The sequence below is a fragment of the Dipodomys ordii genome, unplaced genomic scaffold, assembly GCF_000151885.1.
Source record: "Dipodomys ordii isolate 6190 unplaced genomic scaffold, Dord_2.0 Scaffold66, whole genome shotgun sequence".
Lineage (NCBI taxonomy): Eukaryota > Metazoa > Chordata > Mammalia > Rodentia > Heteromyidae > Dipodomys > Dipodomys ordii.
Genome location: NW_012267282.1, coordinates 706,442 through 725,310, shown reverse-complemented (window position 1 = coordinate 725,310; position 18,869 = coordinate 706,442). Strand labels below are relative to the sequence as shown.

The window sequence follows — 18,869 nt, the reverse complement described above, 5'->3', positions numbered from 1 at the left end:
GCTGTGTGCTGTCCTGCCACGGTGCCCCGTGTCCACGACCACCACGGCTGTGTGCGCTGTGTGCTGTCCTGCCACAGTGCCCCGTGTCCACGACCACCACGGCTGTGTGCGCTGTGTGCTGTCCTGCCACGGCTGCTTGCTGTCCTGCCACAGTGCCCCGTGTCCACGACCACCACGGCTGTGTGCGCTGTGTGCTGTCCGCCACGGCTGTGTGTACTGTGTGCTGTCCTGCCATGGCTGTGTGCGCTGTGTGCTGTCCTGCCACGGCTGTGTGTGCTGTGTGCTGTCTTGCCACAGTGCCCCGTGTCCACGACCACCACGGCTGTGTGCGCTGTGGCACCCGTCGCCCCAGGGTCCATAGGGAGCGGTTACTGCCCCTGTGTTGTGGGTGTGGAGACCCTGTTGTTGCCGTTGTTTACGTAGTTATTGCTCAGATCCCCAAGTTACATACCTGAGACCCTTATAAAAGTCCATATAAAAGCTGAGCGTGATGATGTGCTCCTGGAATCCCAGCCTTTGGGAACTGATGCAGGGAGGGTTACACATCTCAGGCCAGCCTGGGCTGTGTAGCAAGTTGGAAGACAGTCTGGGTTTGAGTTTTCTCAAAAAAGTAAATCTTTTTTAACTTGGTAGTGCTTGGGTTTGGCCTCAAGACCTAGCATTTCCTGGGCAAGCACTCTTATCACTGAGTCACACCTCCAGACCTGTTTTTCACAAGTTATTGTCAAGATAGGGTCTTGTTCCTCGCTGGAAGTTGCCTGGACCCTTGAACTTGGTGCTGTAGGCTTTCTGTTGTTGCTAGGATGACTGGCACCTACCACCACATCCATCTCTGTTGAGCTGGAGTCTCATGACCGTGCTGCCCAGACTGATGGACCCTCCAGGATGTCCGCCACTGAGCCCAGCTGAGTTCAGGAGGGGTCTCACGCTGTTCTTCCCAGGCTGGCTGTGAATCACCATCCTCTCATTTTCAGCCTCCCAAGTAGCTAGGGTTACAGGTGTGAGTTGACTCTCTCAAGCTAAGAAAAGACTTTTTAGCAATGCAGGGTAGCCTTTTGTAAACATGACTCCCACGCAACATCCCACACTTGCACATTCATTGTGGGCCTCTCCTTGTGCGGTGTCCAGCACCTCAGCTGATCACACAGTGCCCCAGGACCTCAGCTGATCACACTGTGCCCAGCACCTCAGCTGATCACACTGTGCCCAGCACCTCAGCTGATCACACTGTGCCCAGCACCTCAGCTGATCACACAGTGCCCAGGACCTCAGCTGATCACACAGTGCTCAGCACCTCAGCTGATCACACTGTGCCCAGCACCTCAGCTGATCACACTGTGCCCAGCACCTCAGCTGAGTAACTCTTGGCTGACTGCTGTGAGGTGGACAGAGCTGTTAGGAAACACACGGCTTTCACTTGTGAGAGTAGGCCTTGCCAGCCATGCAGGTAGGATCAGGTGAGGGACGACCGGAGTTCTCGGTTCCCACAGGGAGCCCCAGGCAGGCATCTTGACATCCAGCAAGGGGTGCTGGGAAAATCTGGCAGATATTCAGATCTCCCTGCATAAATAATCCTCTTTCTGATCATGCTCAGAAAGCACCACAGACTAGGGATATAGCTCAATGGTAGAGCATTTGTCTAGCTCCTCAGAAGACGCCCCCTTCGCCCCCCCCAAAAAAAAACCTGAAAGTTAAGCAGGCTGACTCTTGTCCTTAGTTGTTTTAACTCAGGGTTAGAGGGAAATAGTGGAAGATTCCTTTCTCTGATTTGTTGTTCAATAAGCCCTACTGTCCCTCTGGGCCCTCCTTGAGTGACTGGTACCTCCCTCTTGTATCATCTTTCCCTCCTGTGTTGATGTGGCTTCTGAGTCCAGGAAGACCCTTCAGCAGCCAGTGTGAAGCCTAATGCCGTTGCTGAGTACAAGGCTGCTCCCCAGCTTCTCCCCTACCGTGCGTGCGCCATCATCCCCACCCCTCGAGCTGCCTGGCACACACCCACTCACCGGCTTCTCCCCCACAGTGCGCTTGCCCCCGTGGCCGCCATCATCCCCCCGCCTCCTGACGTCCAGCCTGTGATTGATAAGCTGGCAGAATACGTTGCAAGGAATGGCCTTAAATTTGAGACCAGCGTCCGTGCCAAGAACGATCAGAGGTGAGAGGAAGAGCTGGAAGTATTGGGCTGGGCTATGGCTTGGTTGCAGAGTGCTTGCTTCTAAAATGTGAGGCACCCTGGGTTTCCTCCCTGATGCTGCAACAAAACAATAATAGGCATTTTAAGTGTATGGGATTAAAGACATTAGCTTAGGGGGTTTTTTTAGTTTAGCCATGTAATCCCTTTCTTATGGTTTTATCCTTTTCTTCCTAAAGTGTCTTTTAAGTTTGTGTGTGTGTGTGTGCGCGTGTGCATGTGCGTGTGTGTGTGCGTGCGTTTGCTGGTTCTGGGGCTTGAACTCAGCCTGGGCATTGTCCCTGAGCTTTTGTGCTCAAGGCTAGTACTCTGCCACTTGGAGCCACAGTGCCATTTCCAGCTTTTTGGTAGTTAATTGGAGATAAGAGTCTCAAAGACTTTCTTGTCTAAACTAGCTTTGAACTGCTGTCCTAGATACTCGGCCTCCTGAGTAGCTAGGATTATAGGCCTGGGACACTGACTCCTGGCTAAACATGTTTTTTGTTCCTCTTGTTAAATTAGAGTTGGAGAGGTTATTTTACTGTGCAATAAAAAGAGTAATGCTATCTTAGAGAAAAGTGCCTAGATAATTCATGTTGCTTGGGGTCCACTGGAAAGGAAATATAACAACACTTTTTTAAAATCCAGTTGTGCCCTGTGCCTCTGGTGGTCAGCATAAAGCATGAGGCGTTACTTGCTGTACTGAAAGGGCTCTGGACAGGAGCCTCACCCTGGTCTGTGCAGTGGGTGGGTGGGTGGGATGTGGGTGCTGAGTCAGCATCCAGGGTGGGTGCAGCTCACAGGAAACCCCTGCTTGCTGTGCAGCACACCTGTCATGTTGAGTGACCTGTTTCCTTCCTGTGTCCACAGATTTGAGTTCCTGCAGCCATGGCACCAGTATAATGCTTATTATGAGTTTAAGAAGCAGTTCTTCTTGCAGAAGGACGGAGGCGATAGGACACAGGTATGGTCTGGAGGGTGCGGGAGTAACTTTCTGTTCTCCGCGTATGAGCCCACCACACTAATACCTGTTGTGTGTCTGACATGTGCTGTCTCTAACTTTCCTTACCTCTCAGGTGAACGTTGGTTTAGAGCTGTGGAAATAATTCATTTACTCATAGTTCATTTACTCATAGTATCTTTGTGGCCATTTGTCCAACATGTTACAAACCAACAAAAGCAATAATAGCCTCTTTCTTTTCTTTTCTTTTTTTGTACCGGTCCTGGGGCTTAAACTCAGGGCCTAGGCACTGTCCCTGAGATTCTTTTACTCAAGGCTAGTGACCTGCCACTTGAGCAATAATGCCACTTCCTTTTTCTGAGTATTTTTTATTGGAGATATAAGAGTCTCACAAGCCAGGCACTAGTGGCTCACACCTTTAATCCTAGCTACTCAGGAGGCTGAGATCTGAGGATCACAGTTCAAAGCCAGCCGGGGTAGGAAAGTTGGCAGGAAAGTCCGTGAGACTCTTAACTCCAATAAACTACTCCGAAAACCAGAAGTGGCGCTGTGGCTCAAGTGGTAGAGTGCTAGCCTTGAGCTGAAGAGCTGAGGGAGAGGGACAGCACCCAGGCCCAGAGTTCAAGCCCCACGACGGACAAAAAAGAAAAAAGTCTCACAGACTTTCCTGCCTGGGCTGGCTTCAAACCATGATTCTCAGGTCTCAGTCTCCTAAGTAGCTAGGATTACAAGTGTGAGACACTGGGGCACCTGGCTCAATAACCCCGTTTGTTCATACATTGAGTTCTACTTTTATCTACTTGGGATGAGATCTGTATTCTGTATCTGTGCTAACATGGAAGGAATCTCATAAAGATGGAAACTTGTACCTCATGCTTCACATCCTAGAGCTTAAATCGTGTCCGTGGAGCTGTGTGTGGGGCACTGGTGGCCCTGCCTCTCTTCTCTGCCCTCCTGGAAGCTTTGCATCTCGTTCCCGTCATCACCTCCTGCCTTTACATTGCCTTTTAACATTGACACCCGACTTCCCTTTATTTTTCTCTCTCCCATTTTTGCTTCAATGTTGGTTTCTTGCTTTTTTGCTGTATTAGCTAGTCTGGTCTCTTACAATCCTCTTGCCTCTGCCTTCCAAATGCCTTGATTACAGACATGCACCACCACACCTGACTGAGCAGAGGGGCCTCCCACCACCTATGCGGGTGCACCACCCTGGGCCATACTCCCAGCCCTGGGATTCTCTAAGTCACGTGTGGGGAGCAGTAATAGAGGCCCTGCCTATTAGTCGATTTTTTTGAGACTTTATCTTATGTTGCTCAGACTGAAGGAATTTCACCTGTAGGTGATGGGAATTATTTCTTATCCATGTAGACGTGCTGCTGCTGTTGAGGAGCTGCTCTTTTGACAAGTCCCCGTGACTCCTCGTGTGACATGTGTGTCATGTCTGTCTCTCCAGGTGGCGTCAGCATCAGAGGAGGCCCCTGCAGAATCTGCTGGCGAGAAGCCAGGGGACTCTGGGGACGACGGGACTCCTGAGGACACAGCTGAGGCAGGAGGCAGAGGTGGCTCTGGCGGGAAGAAGGAGGCCACGTCCAGTAAGAGTGCGGCGGATGGGAAGCTGGTGAAAGGTGCGCCGTCCGGTGAGGCCAGATAGCCTGAAGTAGCGAGAGAGTTTCAGTCTCAGGGACAGGTTTCTGAGCCGTAGGTCAGGCTGGGACCAGCTCCTCTTTTAAGTGGCTCCACTAAAACTTGTTCGCTTAGTTGTATGTTTCGAGCCTGGCCTTCGGAGTCTTGTGGATGTAAATTAGATCCCTAGATGTAAATCTAGGGATCTGTTTACTGGCCTGCACAGAGCCATGTAGCGGGCAGGTTTGTTGATAGTGCTGGGGATCACACCTGGATCCCACACACTCTGGCAAGAAGTGCTCCACCATGGAGCCACATCCCGGCCTGTGAAGTTGTGCACATTAAAGGTCATTTTCTTTCTTTGCTAAGCAAGCTTCCTTTTAGTCACCGCGCTCTGTCCCCGAAAGGAAGGTTGAGTCGGATAGGACAGGTATGTACAGATGGCTAAAGCAATAGAGTGCAGCGTATCTGGCTTTGCTCTGAGAGCCCGTGGGGTAGAGTGAGGAGGGAGGGAAGAGGGAGGCTTTGTGCAGAAAAGGATGTTGAGGTAGGTAGTGGTAGGAGAAAGGGGTCCCCAGAGGCCCAGGGCCACAGCTGTGGGGTGGGACGTGCCGGCATGTCGCTGCCCTGAAATGGTAGTCTGACTAACTCTGGGTGGTAGATGGGTCATGATGTGCAGAGGCTCTGACCAGCTCCGGGAGCTCTGCTTCCCCTGGGGTCCTAGGCTCACGGGATGGCTTTATCCATCCAGTAGATTGGCGGAGTCATTCAGCCAGAAGGGAGGGCTGTGTCAGAAGTTTTTGGTTGCACAGTGGCCTGGAAGGAAGCTTTTATGAAAGTGGGGGTGGGTCCTGACAGGGAGAAAAGGCAGTGGTGGGCAGTGCTTTGCAGCAAGAGTGCCTGTCCTTCTCAAAGGGGCCTTTGTGATGGGAACGGTGGTCTTTGAGAGTGACCCAGTCATCAGCTCAGAAAGTCACCTGAGCATGGTTTTCACTCCCACTGAGATGAACAGAGACAGAGACTACAACAGCTTCTGCTGTCCTCGTGTGGGAAGACAAGCAGTCCACCTGGAATTCTCCTTAGAAGATGAAAAGGATGTCTGCAGATGGAGACAGTGGCTAGGGGATCCACTGTTGACATGGGGTGGCAGGAGCATCCGGGAAGCAGCAACACCCTGGAAGCTCTCTACAGACCGGCTCCTCTCAGCTCATCTGGCCAGCCTAGTAAAGTGGGAGCCGTGGCTCCCAGCTGCTGCCTGCCTGGTCCCTTCTGCATCCCTGTTAGCCTGAGATGTTCAAACAGACATGTGAGCAGACCTACAGACGTGAGCACTCTGAAACTGTGTGTCTAAGCAAGCAAGGACAGTGGATCTGTTCAGCAGACGTGCAGACGTGTGAGCATTCAGAAACTGTGTCCAAGAAATACAAGGCAGTGGATCCACTCAGCACAGGTGCTCCTCTAACATGGGGAAAGCTCTGGGTTCCATCCTCAGCACTGCCAAAAAAGAAAAAAAAGAAAAAGAAAATATTATTCAGAGAAAAACACACAACTCTATGTGTTTTTTGATGACAAATGTAAAGTGAAAACAAAATGAGCATTGAAGTCAACCTAGGAAGTGGGCTAGGATACAGCTCAGTATGTATTTAGCATGTACGAAGACCTACTTCAGTCTCTAGCACTCTTCTCTAAAAAGAGAGAAGAGGACCTAGGACAGGATGTCATGGTTTGTTCCTGTAAAGCCATCCCAGGCAGAAATGTCCATGAGCCTCCATCTACAAAATAACCAGCAAAAATGCTGAGTTGCAGACAAAGCCAGCCGAGCAACCAAGACAAATGAGCACAATGCCCCAAGTTTAAACATTATAGTGGCGTGTGTGTGTGTGTGTGTGCGCATGCTCGCGCGCGTGTGTGTGCGCATGCTCGCGCGCGTGTGCGCGCGCACACACACACACACACACAGAGGAACCTAGGAAGAAAACCAGACATGGTAGCAGTGACTGTGACCCTAGCATTCAGGAAGCTAAGTCTCCTATGAGAATTCAATACCAGTCTGGTCTGTACCTCAAAAATCAAAACAGGGCACACACAGCTCACACCTCTAATTCTAAGAGGCTGAGAATCCAGATTCAGAGCCAGCCTGGGTAGAGAAATCATCAAGAATCACCCCTCCAAATAACCAGCAAAAGCCTGGAGTAGAAGTATGGCTGAAGTAGTAGAGTGCTAGCTGTGAATGAAAAATACAAGAGCTTGAGGCCCTAAGTCGCAGCCTCTAGTATGGTAAATAAAAATAAAGGAAAAATGAAAAAAGCAAGGGGAGAAAAGGCCGGGAAATTGCATGTTCCGTACTGAAATACAGATACACACAGCATGACCAAATGAAAATGTAAAGATATCTTTATACAAAGATAGCATATATCTTTAAATTCAGAGGAATTTGGAAAGTGACTGAAAAATAGTATTTTGAAATAAATATGTTAAGATTGTCTCAAGAAGAGCTAAGGAACTGGCAAAGATGTATAGGCCTGGAAGAATTGTTGAAATACTGTAGTTGACCTGGCTCTGGAGCCAGGCAAGAGGCCAAGACAAATTGAAGTTGGCTTAACTCACCCCAAGAAACGGCTCTCTCCATCTGTAACCTGCTCCAGAGCGCTGAACACCGGAGTCCGCAGTCCCTGGACCACAGCCACCTAAGAAGCACAAGTGTTGGAGTCGTGAGTGCATCCCACTGTGGAGAGGGGCAGGAGTGAGCAGCACGGCCCGGCTCAGCTCGGTCTCCGGTGCCAGGGCTGCATTAGCAGGGCAGAGAGAGAGCCAGAAAGCCTGCCATTCCTAGTGGAACTTGTTCAGTATTGAAGATAACTGACACTGGAAAAATAGGCTCTTCCCTTGGAAAAGTGAAATAGGGAGGTGTATGTAAGCTCCGGTAGAGTATGTTTCTACTTGGCAGGCACAAGGCCCTGAGTTCAAACACCAGTACTGGAAAAAAAAAGCAAAGCTAAGTAAGACTTAGATCACGTTTGACAGCATTAATTCCAGAATTGAATATTTAAGTGTGAAAAGTAAAACCAGGAAAATGAAAGTAAATTCTTTAATCTTGGAGTTGAAAAGGCCTTGTAAGTATTGAAGTGGGGGGTGAGGGGAAGTTAATCGTTCTTTTAGAAGCAGGACCTGAATAAGGTCAAAACACAGATGTCAAAATGATGGTAACACTGCTAACATATAAAAGTGTTGCTGTTCTTGCTGAAGAAAGAGCTCTTAGAAGTCAGTAAGATGATGTCTATAGCAAAAGATGGACTGAGGACAGGAAAAGGAGGAAAATAGATCCCAGTAAGGAATTTTTAGGTATGATCATTAGTAACATAGTATCTACCTGTAATTGCAGCCCTGGGGAGGTTGAGGCAGGATTGCAAGTTTGAGGCCATCTGGGCTATATAGTAAAACCTTATATATCAAAAGTACCCCAAAAGCAAGGTACTGATGGCTGACGCCTGTAATCCTAGCTACTTACAAGGCTGAGATCTGAGAATCCCAGTTCAAAGGCAGCCCGGAGTCCATGAAACTCTTATCTCCAATAAATTACAGAAAAGGCCAGAGGTAGCACAGTGGTTCAAGTGGTAGAGCACTAGCCTTGGAAACAAAGAGCCCAGGGACAGCACCAGGCCCAGAGTTCAAGCCCCATAATTGGGGCCTTTCATATTAACAAATATTGCTCATCCAGTTATGGTGGTGTGAACTTGTCTTCTGGAGGCTAAGGCAGAAAGGATCCCTTGAACTCAGGAATATGAGACTAGCATAGGCAGTGTAGCAAGACCTCTCAGAACATGTGTGTGTGTCTGTGTCTGTCTGTCTGTCTGTCTGTCTGTCTGTCTGTCTGTCTGTCTGTCTGTCTGGGGTATGTCACTTGGTAGTGGAGGAGCCTTAATGTGGTGGCATGTTACGTTAGGAAGTGGAAGGCTCAGTCCACATTTTAAGAGCAAATGTCCTTCCACTCCTAGAAATGTGGCTTGGCAAGCTCTCTGCACAGGACATTTAGCATGGGGCTTGGGTTTTTTTTATTATTATTTTGGAGTTGGCTTTTTTGTTGTTGTTCAGAGGTACTGGGTTTGAACTTAGGACTTCGCACATGCTAGCCTATTGACGTACTACTTGAGCTATGCCCCCAGCCCTTTTTTGCTTTGGTTATCTTTCCAGTAGGATCTCATTTTTGCCTAGGCCCAGCCTCAGACCATGATCCTCCTATCTACTTCCCAGCCAGTAGGTGAGATTACAAGTATGCTCCACCATTGCCTGGCTTGCTGATTGATTGAAATGTACCAACTTTTTGCTCCTGTTGGTCTCAAACCATAGTCCTCTGATCTCTGCTTCCCAAGTAGCATGAGGCACCATGCCCAGACTTATTTTGAAAGAGTATGAAATTTTAAACAGCCAAGTACTGGTGGCTCATGCCTATAATCCTATCTACTTCGGAGGCTGAAGATCTGAGAATCACCATTTAAAGCTAGCCAGGGCAGGAAAGTCTGTGAAATTTTTAGGTGTAGTTAATCACCAAAGGCAAGAAGTAGATCCATAGTTCAAGTAGGTATCTAGCCTGAGAGAGAGAGAGAGAGAGAGCACAAGCTTAAGAACAGCACCCAGGCCCTGAGTTCAAGTCCCAGAACTCGTATAGAAAGAAGGAGGAAGTAGACATGGAAACTATAATAAGGCATATTTGGAATGCTGTATTGAACATAGAGAAGACTGTCTAGACCAGTTACCTGGAACGGGACTGGGTATGAAGTTAGGAAGGTCAGGTGTGGTCCACCATCCCTCTGCTAGTGTGCATGTGTGCAGGCTATGCACAGATGTTTTCCTCCTTTCTGAGTTGCAGTCGACCTTTCACAATTTCCCACAGCGGATGTATTGCTGGAAGGAGCTGTTTGAGGCGGAAGGAAGGAGTCACTCAGAGCTACTACTCTGGGCTGGGACTCAGGTCCATCTGTGCCTGTGCCACTCTTAGGCTGGGAGCTGGCTCCGTACGTGATTCCACCAATGTTGTGTACGAAACTCACTCTCTTTTTAAATGTTCCTTAGTCCTGTTTGTTAAAGAGACTGCTACTACAGACAAGCAGGCTACAAGTAAGTAGCCTCACCCTCAGCCTGACCAGCGGGGTACCTTCAGCCCAGGCTGGCCTTGTTTTATGCAGCTCCGTCTCTGGCTTGGGTTCTACTCCCAGATTTTTATTTTATTTTATTTTGTCGGTCGTGGGGCTTGAACTCTGGGCCTGGGCACTGTCCCTCTGCTCTTCGGCTCAAGGCGAGCACTCTACCACGTGAGCTAAGGCGCCACTTCTGGTTTTCTGGTGGTTTATTAGAGGTAGGAGCCTCATGGTCTTTCCTGCCCAGACTGGCTTTGAACCGCGATCCTCAGATCTCAGCCTCCTGAGTAGCTAGGATTACAGGCATGAGCCACCGGCACCCGGCTAAAATGAATTAATTTTTAAAGATTCCATTTTGTAGTGGAGTCATATCATATGCTTTCTTAGCAAATTCAGTTATATACCAAGTGCTGGAAAACGAAAAAGTAGAAGAAAAATAACAAGAGTTGGTCATTTAAAACTGCAGGTGATCCTCTGGCTCTCTGCCCGTGTCCTACTGTGGCTCTGTGGTGGCCTGCCCTGCAGGCCCCATTGCTTAGCCGGCCTGTCGTGAGCTGCCCACACTGCAGTGGCTCAGGGGCACCCCTCAGCTGTGTGCCATGCAGGGGACATGTAAACAGGGCCCCTTGATATGGCAGGCGTCCTTGCGGGCTGTAGAGAGTAAGATAGGGCTCCACAGCTGTGCGCCTCCCACCCACCGGCGCCCATGTAGACGGTAAGGCCGTGGTGTCTGCTCTGCGTCTGTTCCCTAAAAGCACTTTTCGCCTCTTCCCAATAGCTTCATTTGCTCCAATAAGCTTTGCAATCAAGGCCAAAGAAAATGATCTCCTTCCCCTGGAAAAAAATCGAGTTAAGCTAGATGATGACAGTGAAGACGATGAAGAAAGCAAAGAATGCCAGGAGAGCTGTAGCAGTGCAGCCACCACCAGCCCTGCCATAGCCGCACCCTGTGTGGTTGTCGAGGAGAAGAAGCCCCAGCTTACCCAGGAGGAGCTAGAAGCAAAGCAAGGTTTGTTAATAGCTCTTAACATTCTCAAAAGAAAGACAAGATGTTAATATAAGATTTATCTGCTAAGCCTGAAATTCTAAGACTGCAGACTAGAACCTGGAGCCAAGTAGGAGTTTCTCAGAGTGCCGAGCCCCACTGCTCGCTAGCTCAGACGCAGTGCTCTTGGCAGTTTGTTCTCAGAGCAGCATAATGCACTGTGGACAGCTCTAATGGAGGTGCGCTTTGTTTGGGTTTTGATGACAGCCTGGGGTGAGCCACCCCGTCTGGACTCCCAGCCTGCATTAATGCACCGCACTGGGAGATGCCTTTTTGTGAGGCTGTCTCTCAGCAGAATCACCAGCCCTTGAAGATGATGCGTGCCTGGGCTGATTCTCGGCCCTGGCTCATCGTCATTGCCAGCAGCATGGGGGTTTTGGCTTACTAAGTTATACTCTATATTAAAGTAGTGAATTAATGAATACATTTGTGCTCTTTTCTGTTCTCACTGGGTTTGTTAGATGTTTTTTCTGTGTATACACAAGCAGATCAAGCTATACTTAGCAGTGTGATAAAAGGTAACTTTACCAGTATGCCTTCCTGTCAACGCTTTTGGCTGGGATTGCAGTTATTCTCTCCAAGTGTGCGTGTGCACAAGCACTTGTCCAGACCTGCGCTTCCTGTGTGTGTGGCACAGCAGCTTGTCAGGTCACTTGGAATAAGACACTTTTCGTAGGGAATTTGGTCTAGACCCTGGCCAGACTTCTGGCCGTCTAACCACACCTGCTAGGAGTAGTGCAGATGTACTGTATTTGCTCTATCCTGAGGTTCCCGGTCGTCTCTGCAGCTTGCAACAGTATTGGGGCCTCCAGTCTGACTGGGACTGAAGTACCCTCCCTGACAAGTGTTCTGAACTAATTCTCTCAATATATGGTCTGGCCATGTGTCTGCCTATTCTGAACTTTGTATCTTCCTAAGGTTTTCTTAAGTAATAGTGTTGTTTGGCCCTTTTGGTGCCTGTAAAACTTAAGAGATAAAGATGATGCTTGCTCTAGACTCCACATTCTCTGTCCCTTTAGCAAAGCAAAAGCTGGAGGACCGCCTTGCAGCTGCGGCTCGAGAGAAGCTGGCCCAGGCATCCAAGGAGTCAAAGGAGAAGCAGCTTCAGGCTGAACGTAAAAGGAAGGCGGCTCTATTCTTACAGACCTTAAAAAATCCTCTGCCAGAGACAGAAGTGGGAAAGCTTGAGGAGAGCCCCTTTGGCACTGAGGTATGTAGAGGAAAGTCTTTCGCAGGCACGGTGGCAGTTGTTGCCAGCACTGGCATAAGTCTCCCATGGCAAAAGACCCCCTTTCCGTATTGGCTCCTACCCACCCACAGCCACACGCCACCCCGCGTCCCTGAAGGTCCCTAGCACAGCAGAGGCCCTTTGCTCTTTTTACTTTAAGTACCTTGGTGTTTCTTAAGAGCTCCAGGCCAATATTCTGCACTCGTTCTCTGCCAGTGTCACTTGGCTGATGGATTTGGCTGTGGAGAGCAGCACTCTGGGTTCAGAGTTGAGCATCCTGCTGAAGGCCAAGGCGGCTTTCTGGGTCAGGAGTCCCATCTGCCATCTCTCAGAAAGCAGAGCTGAGCCGCGCTGCAGAAGCTGTGAGAATCAGCTGATCGAGTCCAGGATGCCCTGTGGTGGCCAGATCGCTGCTCCCTGGTTCCTGTCCTTAGAGCCCTCCTCAGTGGCGTCCTTGAAAAGGAGCTCTCAGGGGGAGGGGGCAGCAGCCACCACCACCTGACCCAACCCCCAAGGCTCTCCACAGACAGGTTTCTGGGCCCCTGGCTCCAGTCATTCTACAGACTCAGAAAGGACCACATAAGTGGTGCTCCTAGCTCTGAGATGGCTTCTGTGGGGATGGAGCAGCGTGAGCAGTAGCCAGGAAAGGCCACAAGGGCAGCTGTGGCCTCAGAGGGATGTTTTCTTGGCGTAGGAGAGAAGCATAATTATCTCTGCTTTGTGGTAGCAGCTATAAAACGTGTGCATACAGTAAAGGGGCTGAGGCGGTGCGGGGGAGGACTTGAGAAAGCAGGGAGCTGCCAGGTGCCAGTGGCCCACACCTGTAATCCTAGCTGCTTGGGAGACTAAGATCTGAGGATTGTGATTCAAAGCCAGCTTGGGCAGATAAATCCAAGAGACTCTTGTTTCCAGTTACCCAGCAGAAGAGCTAGAGGCACAGCTCAAATGGTTGGCTGCTAGCCGTAGTGAAAACGCTGAGTGAGAGCTCAAATTCAGGGGATTCAAGCGGGTACTGGTACAAAAACAAAAGCAAGAAATGGAGGCCAGGGGATAATTTAATACCCTTTATTGTTTTTGCTGTCATTTGTGCACTGGATAAAGGGGTTCCTTAAGAGACATCTACAGACAAGCAGCATTGCACGGTTGCATCTGCGTGTTGTGCTCCTCATGGTGAGCTCAGATGCAGCTTGTCATCAGCACACTGTCCCCGGCTGCCGGAGTCCTCATCACAATGGCCATCATCTCTCCCATCCCTGTGTGCCCAGGGCCAGCCCAGCCTGAGCCTCTGTTTCCAGAAGGGAGATAAGTCTAGTCTAATCCATGGATATGAGTGTTTTGTCTCTGGGGTAACCTCCCTGAATATCTGTGTGTACACACAGATGATAGCTGCTAGGCTATTTCATCAGAAATGTAATGGTCGTAGCAGATGGTGATAAATGTCGCTAATTGCTTTGAAACAGAAACTCTTGCAATTAAATTGGCTATTGTCATAAGTAAGAGTCAAACTCAAAAACATTTTTAGTCTTAAGGAACATTAGGGGACAGGCTGTCCTTGACTTATCAAGTATGGTACTGGCACATTTGACCCAACTAGCCACCTAGATGTAGAGCTCTTAGAGGGTGTGGGACTTAGCAGAGTGGAGTTGGCGCCTCAGATCCGTCGGAGCCCAGGTGAGCCCGCCCAGCCTGGCTTTGGGACAAGCAGGTGCACACACGCAGAGCTAGCGCAGAGCTTGTCAGGAACTGGACTGCCGTCTGCCTTGAGCAGCCACAGGCTTGCGATTCGCCCTGAGGGCTGGCATTTTCCTATATTTGCTTTCCCTTTATAAAAGCACCAGGCATATAATTTGGAAGGTTCCAAGGCTAGAGAAAGGTATACAGTAAAGATTAAAGGTCTTGTCCTTCTTTTTTAATACCTACAAATAACTTATTTTGTTTTTCATGCAGTAAAATATTGATAACTTGAGGTTTATCACTCGCACCCTTTTTCTTGTATGCAGTTTAGTGCATTAAGCATGTCTGTCTAGCGGGGCACTGGTGGCTCATGCCTGTAATCCTTGCTACTCAGAAGGCTGAGATCTGAGGCCAGCCCAAGGAGGAAAGTCTGTGAGACTCTTATCTCCAGTAAACCACTCAGAAAACTGGAAGTGGTGCTGTGGCTCAAGTGGTAGAGTCCTTGCCTTGAGCTGAAGAGCTGAGGGACAGCGCCTAGGCCCAGAGTTCAAGCCCCATGACGGACCGCCTCCCAAACAAAAGCATGTCTGTCTGTCCCAGCCACCACACCCAGAATCATTTTCTCTCCATAGGCTAACCCTCCATCCATATGAAGCACCAACTGCTCTTTACAAGTTTAAGCATTATAAATGGGGCCCTCCCTAGGCACTATGCGGCATCTTTCTTGTGCAAGTCTTTAAACGCCAGAGCTTGAATTCGTGCTTGATGTGTTGCTGACATTGAAATAGTCAGTGGGCTGAGTGGCTGCCTGAGAGTCCCTCCCTCCGGCGGCCCGTTAGCCCTGCCCGCTGGCGGGAGTGCTGGGGCTCCGGGTCTCTCTGCTGTGAGCGTACTGTAGGAACTGCCTGCATCCTCTGTCGGGCGCCTCCCCAGTGCACCCCAGCTGTGGGGTAGCTTTCTTCATGTGGAACACTGCCAGGTGAGCTTCCGAGGGGTTCTGGCGGTTTGTCTCTACTGTGTGGCGTTAGCTGTTGGTTCTCAGTACTTCTTTTTCCCTTCTTTCAATACTGGAGATTGAGCCTAGCACCTCAGGCAATGTGGGCAAATGCTTTACCACTGAGCTACGTCCACAACTCTACTTTTTTCCGTTTAAGGAGCATAGAATTCAATAAATTATACATCCTACCCCTACTGGTGTCAGGAGTCTCCTCTGTTCTGTGCGGGGTTCTTGTGCGTACTTGATCTATTTCTCCACACTAATCTGTTTGATTTCATTGGTCTTAAAGAGATCATTTGACATCTGCAGGCATAATTTTAAAGATACCCTTCAATATACTTGTTGACATGGAAAGATAATGATGGATAGTATGCTAAATTACCAGACATTGTATAAAGTAAAGATGTGTTCAGGTAGCACTGATAAAAGTGGGCATGGCTGGGTATGTGCTACCTGCCTGTCATGGTAACACTGAGGAGCTTGAGGCAGGAAGATCACAAGCCTGAGGCCATCTTGAGCTACAGAGTGAGGACTTGTTTCAGAACAATGTGTGTGTGCTAGGTGCATTCTCGTCCAGTCAAGCTGACAGTGTGAGCCATTGTGGCTGTGGGATGACTGCTTTGTGGGAACGCGCTCCGGTTCCCGGCACTCAGTGTTTCACTGGCAAAAGCACTATTGCGAGTTCATATGCTGATTTGTTGCTATCATGGTAAAAGAATTTTCCAGGGTCAGCTGGGTGCCCGTAGCTCACACCTATAATCCTAGCTGCTCAGGAGGCTGAGGCTGGGATCCGAGGATCATGATTCAAAGCCAGCCCAGTCAGGAAAGTCCGTGAGACTCTTATGATCACTTCACCTTAGGTTGTTGCCTGTCCCAGAGAGTACAGCTCACTTCTCTCCTGAGCAGTGGAGGAAGCGCACCTCTGGAGGCCCTGTTAGGTGGGAGGCAGGAAGGGAAGCCCACCCACTGCCCCAGATGTACAGACGCAAGCGCACACCACGTCTGTCCCCGTCCCATTTCCCGGGGCTCAGGCAGCGGGAGCAGACCAGGCTAGCCCACCCAGGTGTTGCCTTGAATTTTTCTATATACCTTACACCTAAATCTTCCAGGCAAAAAAGAGGAAATTGTGTTTCATGATTGTGAATTGAGGACTGCCCCCCGGTAGAGGTTCGGCAGAAAGCAGGTGGCTGGCTGCCTGCAGGTTGGCTGCCCGGGCCCCTGGGTGAAGGTGGCTCTCAGCGACGTGCATTGAGACCAGTGCAGGCTTCAGTGTGCATGTGACACCCAAGAGTCCTAAATTCAGAGACCAATCTCTTAGGCCTCCTCTAAAAATATTTCAGATTCATGAAAAACCTGGTGTTAGAGGTTGTGGGATGGAAAGTTGTTAAAGGGCAAATATGGGTTTTCCTAACACAGTGTCTTTGATAAGGTGCCCCCTTCGTTGCTGGCCATAGACAGCCTAACCAACGCTGCTCAGCGTCTCTAGAGTTGTCCTTTGCCCCATAGAGGCCAGCCCAGTCCCAGGCAGCCCCCAGAGAGAAGGCTCTCCTTCCTCAGCGTCGGGCCATCCAGCGGGTAGACGTGTTGCTGCAATAAAGCAGAAATTGGAGCTGTGCTGTAGAATGCTGTCTGTTAAGGCCACTCCTTGGCTTTTCATTCTCAGGAAGCCAGTCCTGTGCCCTGTCCTCTGCTGGCTGGAGGCAGACCTCTGCCCACTGTGGATGCAAAACCGCCGGAAAGGCCTTCAAGCAAAAGCAGAGATCCACCCCGAGAAGAAGAGAGAGAGAAGAAAAAGAAAAAGCACAAAAAACGGTCTCGGACTCGCTCTCGCTCTCCCAAATACCGCCCGTCCTCCAAGTCCAGGTCCAGGCCCCACTCGAAAGCCAGGCACTCCCTGCCCAGTGCCTACCGGACAGTGCGGCGCTCAAGGTGGGTGTGGCGCCCTGGGCCTCGCTGTGTACGTTAGGTCCCTCAGCCAGCAGCACGTGTGGCCCAGCGAAGGCCTGAAGGGGCAGGTGGGTGGAGGGAGGAGTGGGAGTTCTCCATATCCACAGGAGAGCTACTTTTCCAGTCATGCCAACGACTGCCAGGTTTTAAGACATCGCTTATTTATGCCTGTGATTCCAGCACTCGGGAGGGGGCAAGAGGGCCTTAAGGTCAGGTCAGCCTGGGAAATACAGCCAGACTGTCTCCGAAAACAAGAGAAAGGTAATGGTGTACTTAAGTGCTGACAGTCGTGTGAGCGAGCCTAGCCTGTGTGTGTTCGAGAGCAGGCCAGGTGTGAGTATGCAAAGAGCAAGCCTAGCACATAGGGGCAGAGTCCTTCCGTTAGTGTGGATGAATTTCTCGTGCTTTCTTTTGAATGTGGTAACTGCAAAACAAGAATGATACCTGGTCTGGTTCAGATACCCTGCACCCCCAAGTGTGAGTCAGAGTGAGGCCACAGAGGCCAGGGATAATCCCCGCTACTTGGGAGGTTGGGGTAGAAACTTGTAGCCAGGCCAACCAGGGGGAAAGTTAGTAAGACCCCCTCTCAACCAGTACAACTGAGTGTCACAGTGTGCATCTGTCGGCCCAGCTATGCAGAAAGGGCAAAGTAGGTTTGTGGTCCAAGCTTGTGCAGACAAAAACGAGACCCTAGCCCAAAAACAAGAGACAAACAGTATGCATCTGTTTTAGCAGTGTGCCTCTTTAGGCTCCCAAAGTCCTCTTCATGAGGAGCCAGTGTTTGCGAATGTGAACTCAGTCAGAGATCACAGAATTCGCTCCTTAGGTAAACAAAACACAGCAGTGGCCACCTTGCCAGAGGTTCAGAAAGGCTGCTCTGTCATCAGCTGTCCCCAGGTCCCCTGAGCTCTTCCTATTACCTCACACGGCCTGACTCTGGGCCTCCCTGTTTCTTCCGGAAGCCATGTTGGCTCTGTGGGAAAATGAAGATGTCCTGTGCTCTTCGTGTTGTCAGGGGCGTACTACACGCTCACCTTACTAGACAAGGCCACAAAAGCCATACGGTGTGTTTTCCTGTTTCAAAGCTTACAGGGTTTATCAAGTAGTTAATGAAACTATAGATTTGCCTTTGTTGTAAGTCTTTGACCCTCTGTACTTGGCTAGTTCTTGAGAAATTCAGTCACTTCCTACCATTACACACACACACACAATCTCATGTCACCAACTGTGTGACATACCTTTTTTCTTTTTTTTCTGTCAGTTGTGGGGCTTGAACTCGGGGTCTGGGTGCCGTCCCTGAGCTTTTTTGCTCAAGGCTAGTGCTCTACCACTTTGAAGTACAGTGCCACTGCTGGTTTTCTGGTGGTTTATTGGAGATAAAAGTCTCACAGATGTTCTCGCCCAGGCTGGCTTTGAACCACAATCCTCAGATCTAGGATCTAGGCATGAGCCACCGGTACCCGCTGATTTTTATGTATGTAGCTCCTATGATTTGTATTGTGGGTCAAATTCTCTTTTTCAAAATTTTCTCAGTTGGAAAACTTTGGTATTGCAATTGTATAGCTGGAAACAAACAGTGAGGCTCCCCAGCGTACTAGCCCCAGAGGGTTTCCCCAGCCAGTCCTGGGCTTGAGCTCAGAGTGTGGGCGCTGTCCCTGAGCTTCGCTTGCTCAAGGCTAGCGCTCTACCACTTTTTTTGGCTAACACCTAAGTGTGTGTGTCAGACTTCTTTACCTGCTGCTCCTGTTCTCATTGGTTTTAGTATCAATCACATCGAGCATTCTAGGTGGAATGAAGAAGTACTGTACAGGTTACTTATGCCTAAAGTTTATGACTTAGATATTGTTTTTGTTTGCTTACTTGTTTTTGTTGGTTGTGGGGCTTGAACTCAGCCTGGGCACTGTCCTCAGCTCTTCAGCTCAAGGCGAGCCCTCTACCACTTGAGCCACAGCGCCATCCAGTTTTCTGGTGGTTTATTGGAGGTAAGAATCTCACAGACTGGGGCTGGGAAGGTGGCTCAGTGGTAGAGCGCTTGCCTTGCATGCATGAGGCCCTGGGTTCGATTCCTCAGCACCACATAAGCAAAAAGAAA

General features: G+C 49.7%; 1 protein-coding gene across 1 annotated transcript in view; it reads left to right on the top strand.

Annotated features, from left to right (window-relative positions):
* Sfswap (splicing factor, suppressor of white-apricot family) overlaps positions 1-18,869 on the top strand; it is a gene marked incomplete at its 5' end in the record, with an annotated part of 56,408 nt that overhangs the window by 24,836 nt on the left and 12,703 nt on the right. Inside the window, 6 exons of the mRNA XM_013023036.1 lie at positions 2,021-2,152; positions 3,038-3,131; positions 4,582-4,753; positions 10,665-10,895; positions 11,951-12,141; positions 16,494-16,759. Coding sequence (XP_012878490.1) covers positions 2,021-2,152; positions 3,038-3,131; positions 4,582-4,753; positions 10,665-10,895; positions 11,951-12,141; positions 16,494-16,759 — 1,086 coding nt within the window. The remainder of the gene's footprint in view (positions 1-2,020; positions 2,153-3,037; positions 3,132-4,581; positions 4,754-10,664; positions 10,896-11,950; positions 12,142-16,493; positions 16,760-18,869) is intronic.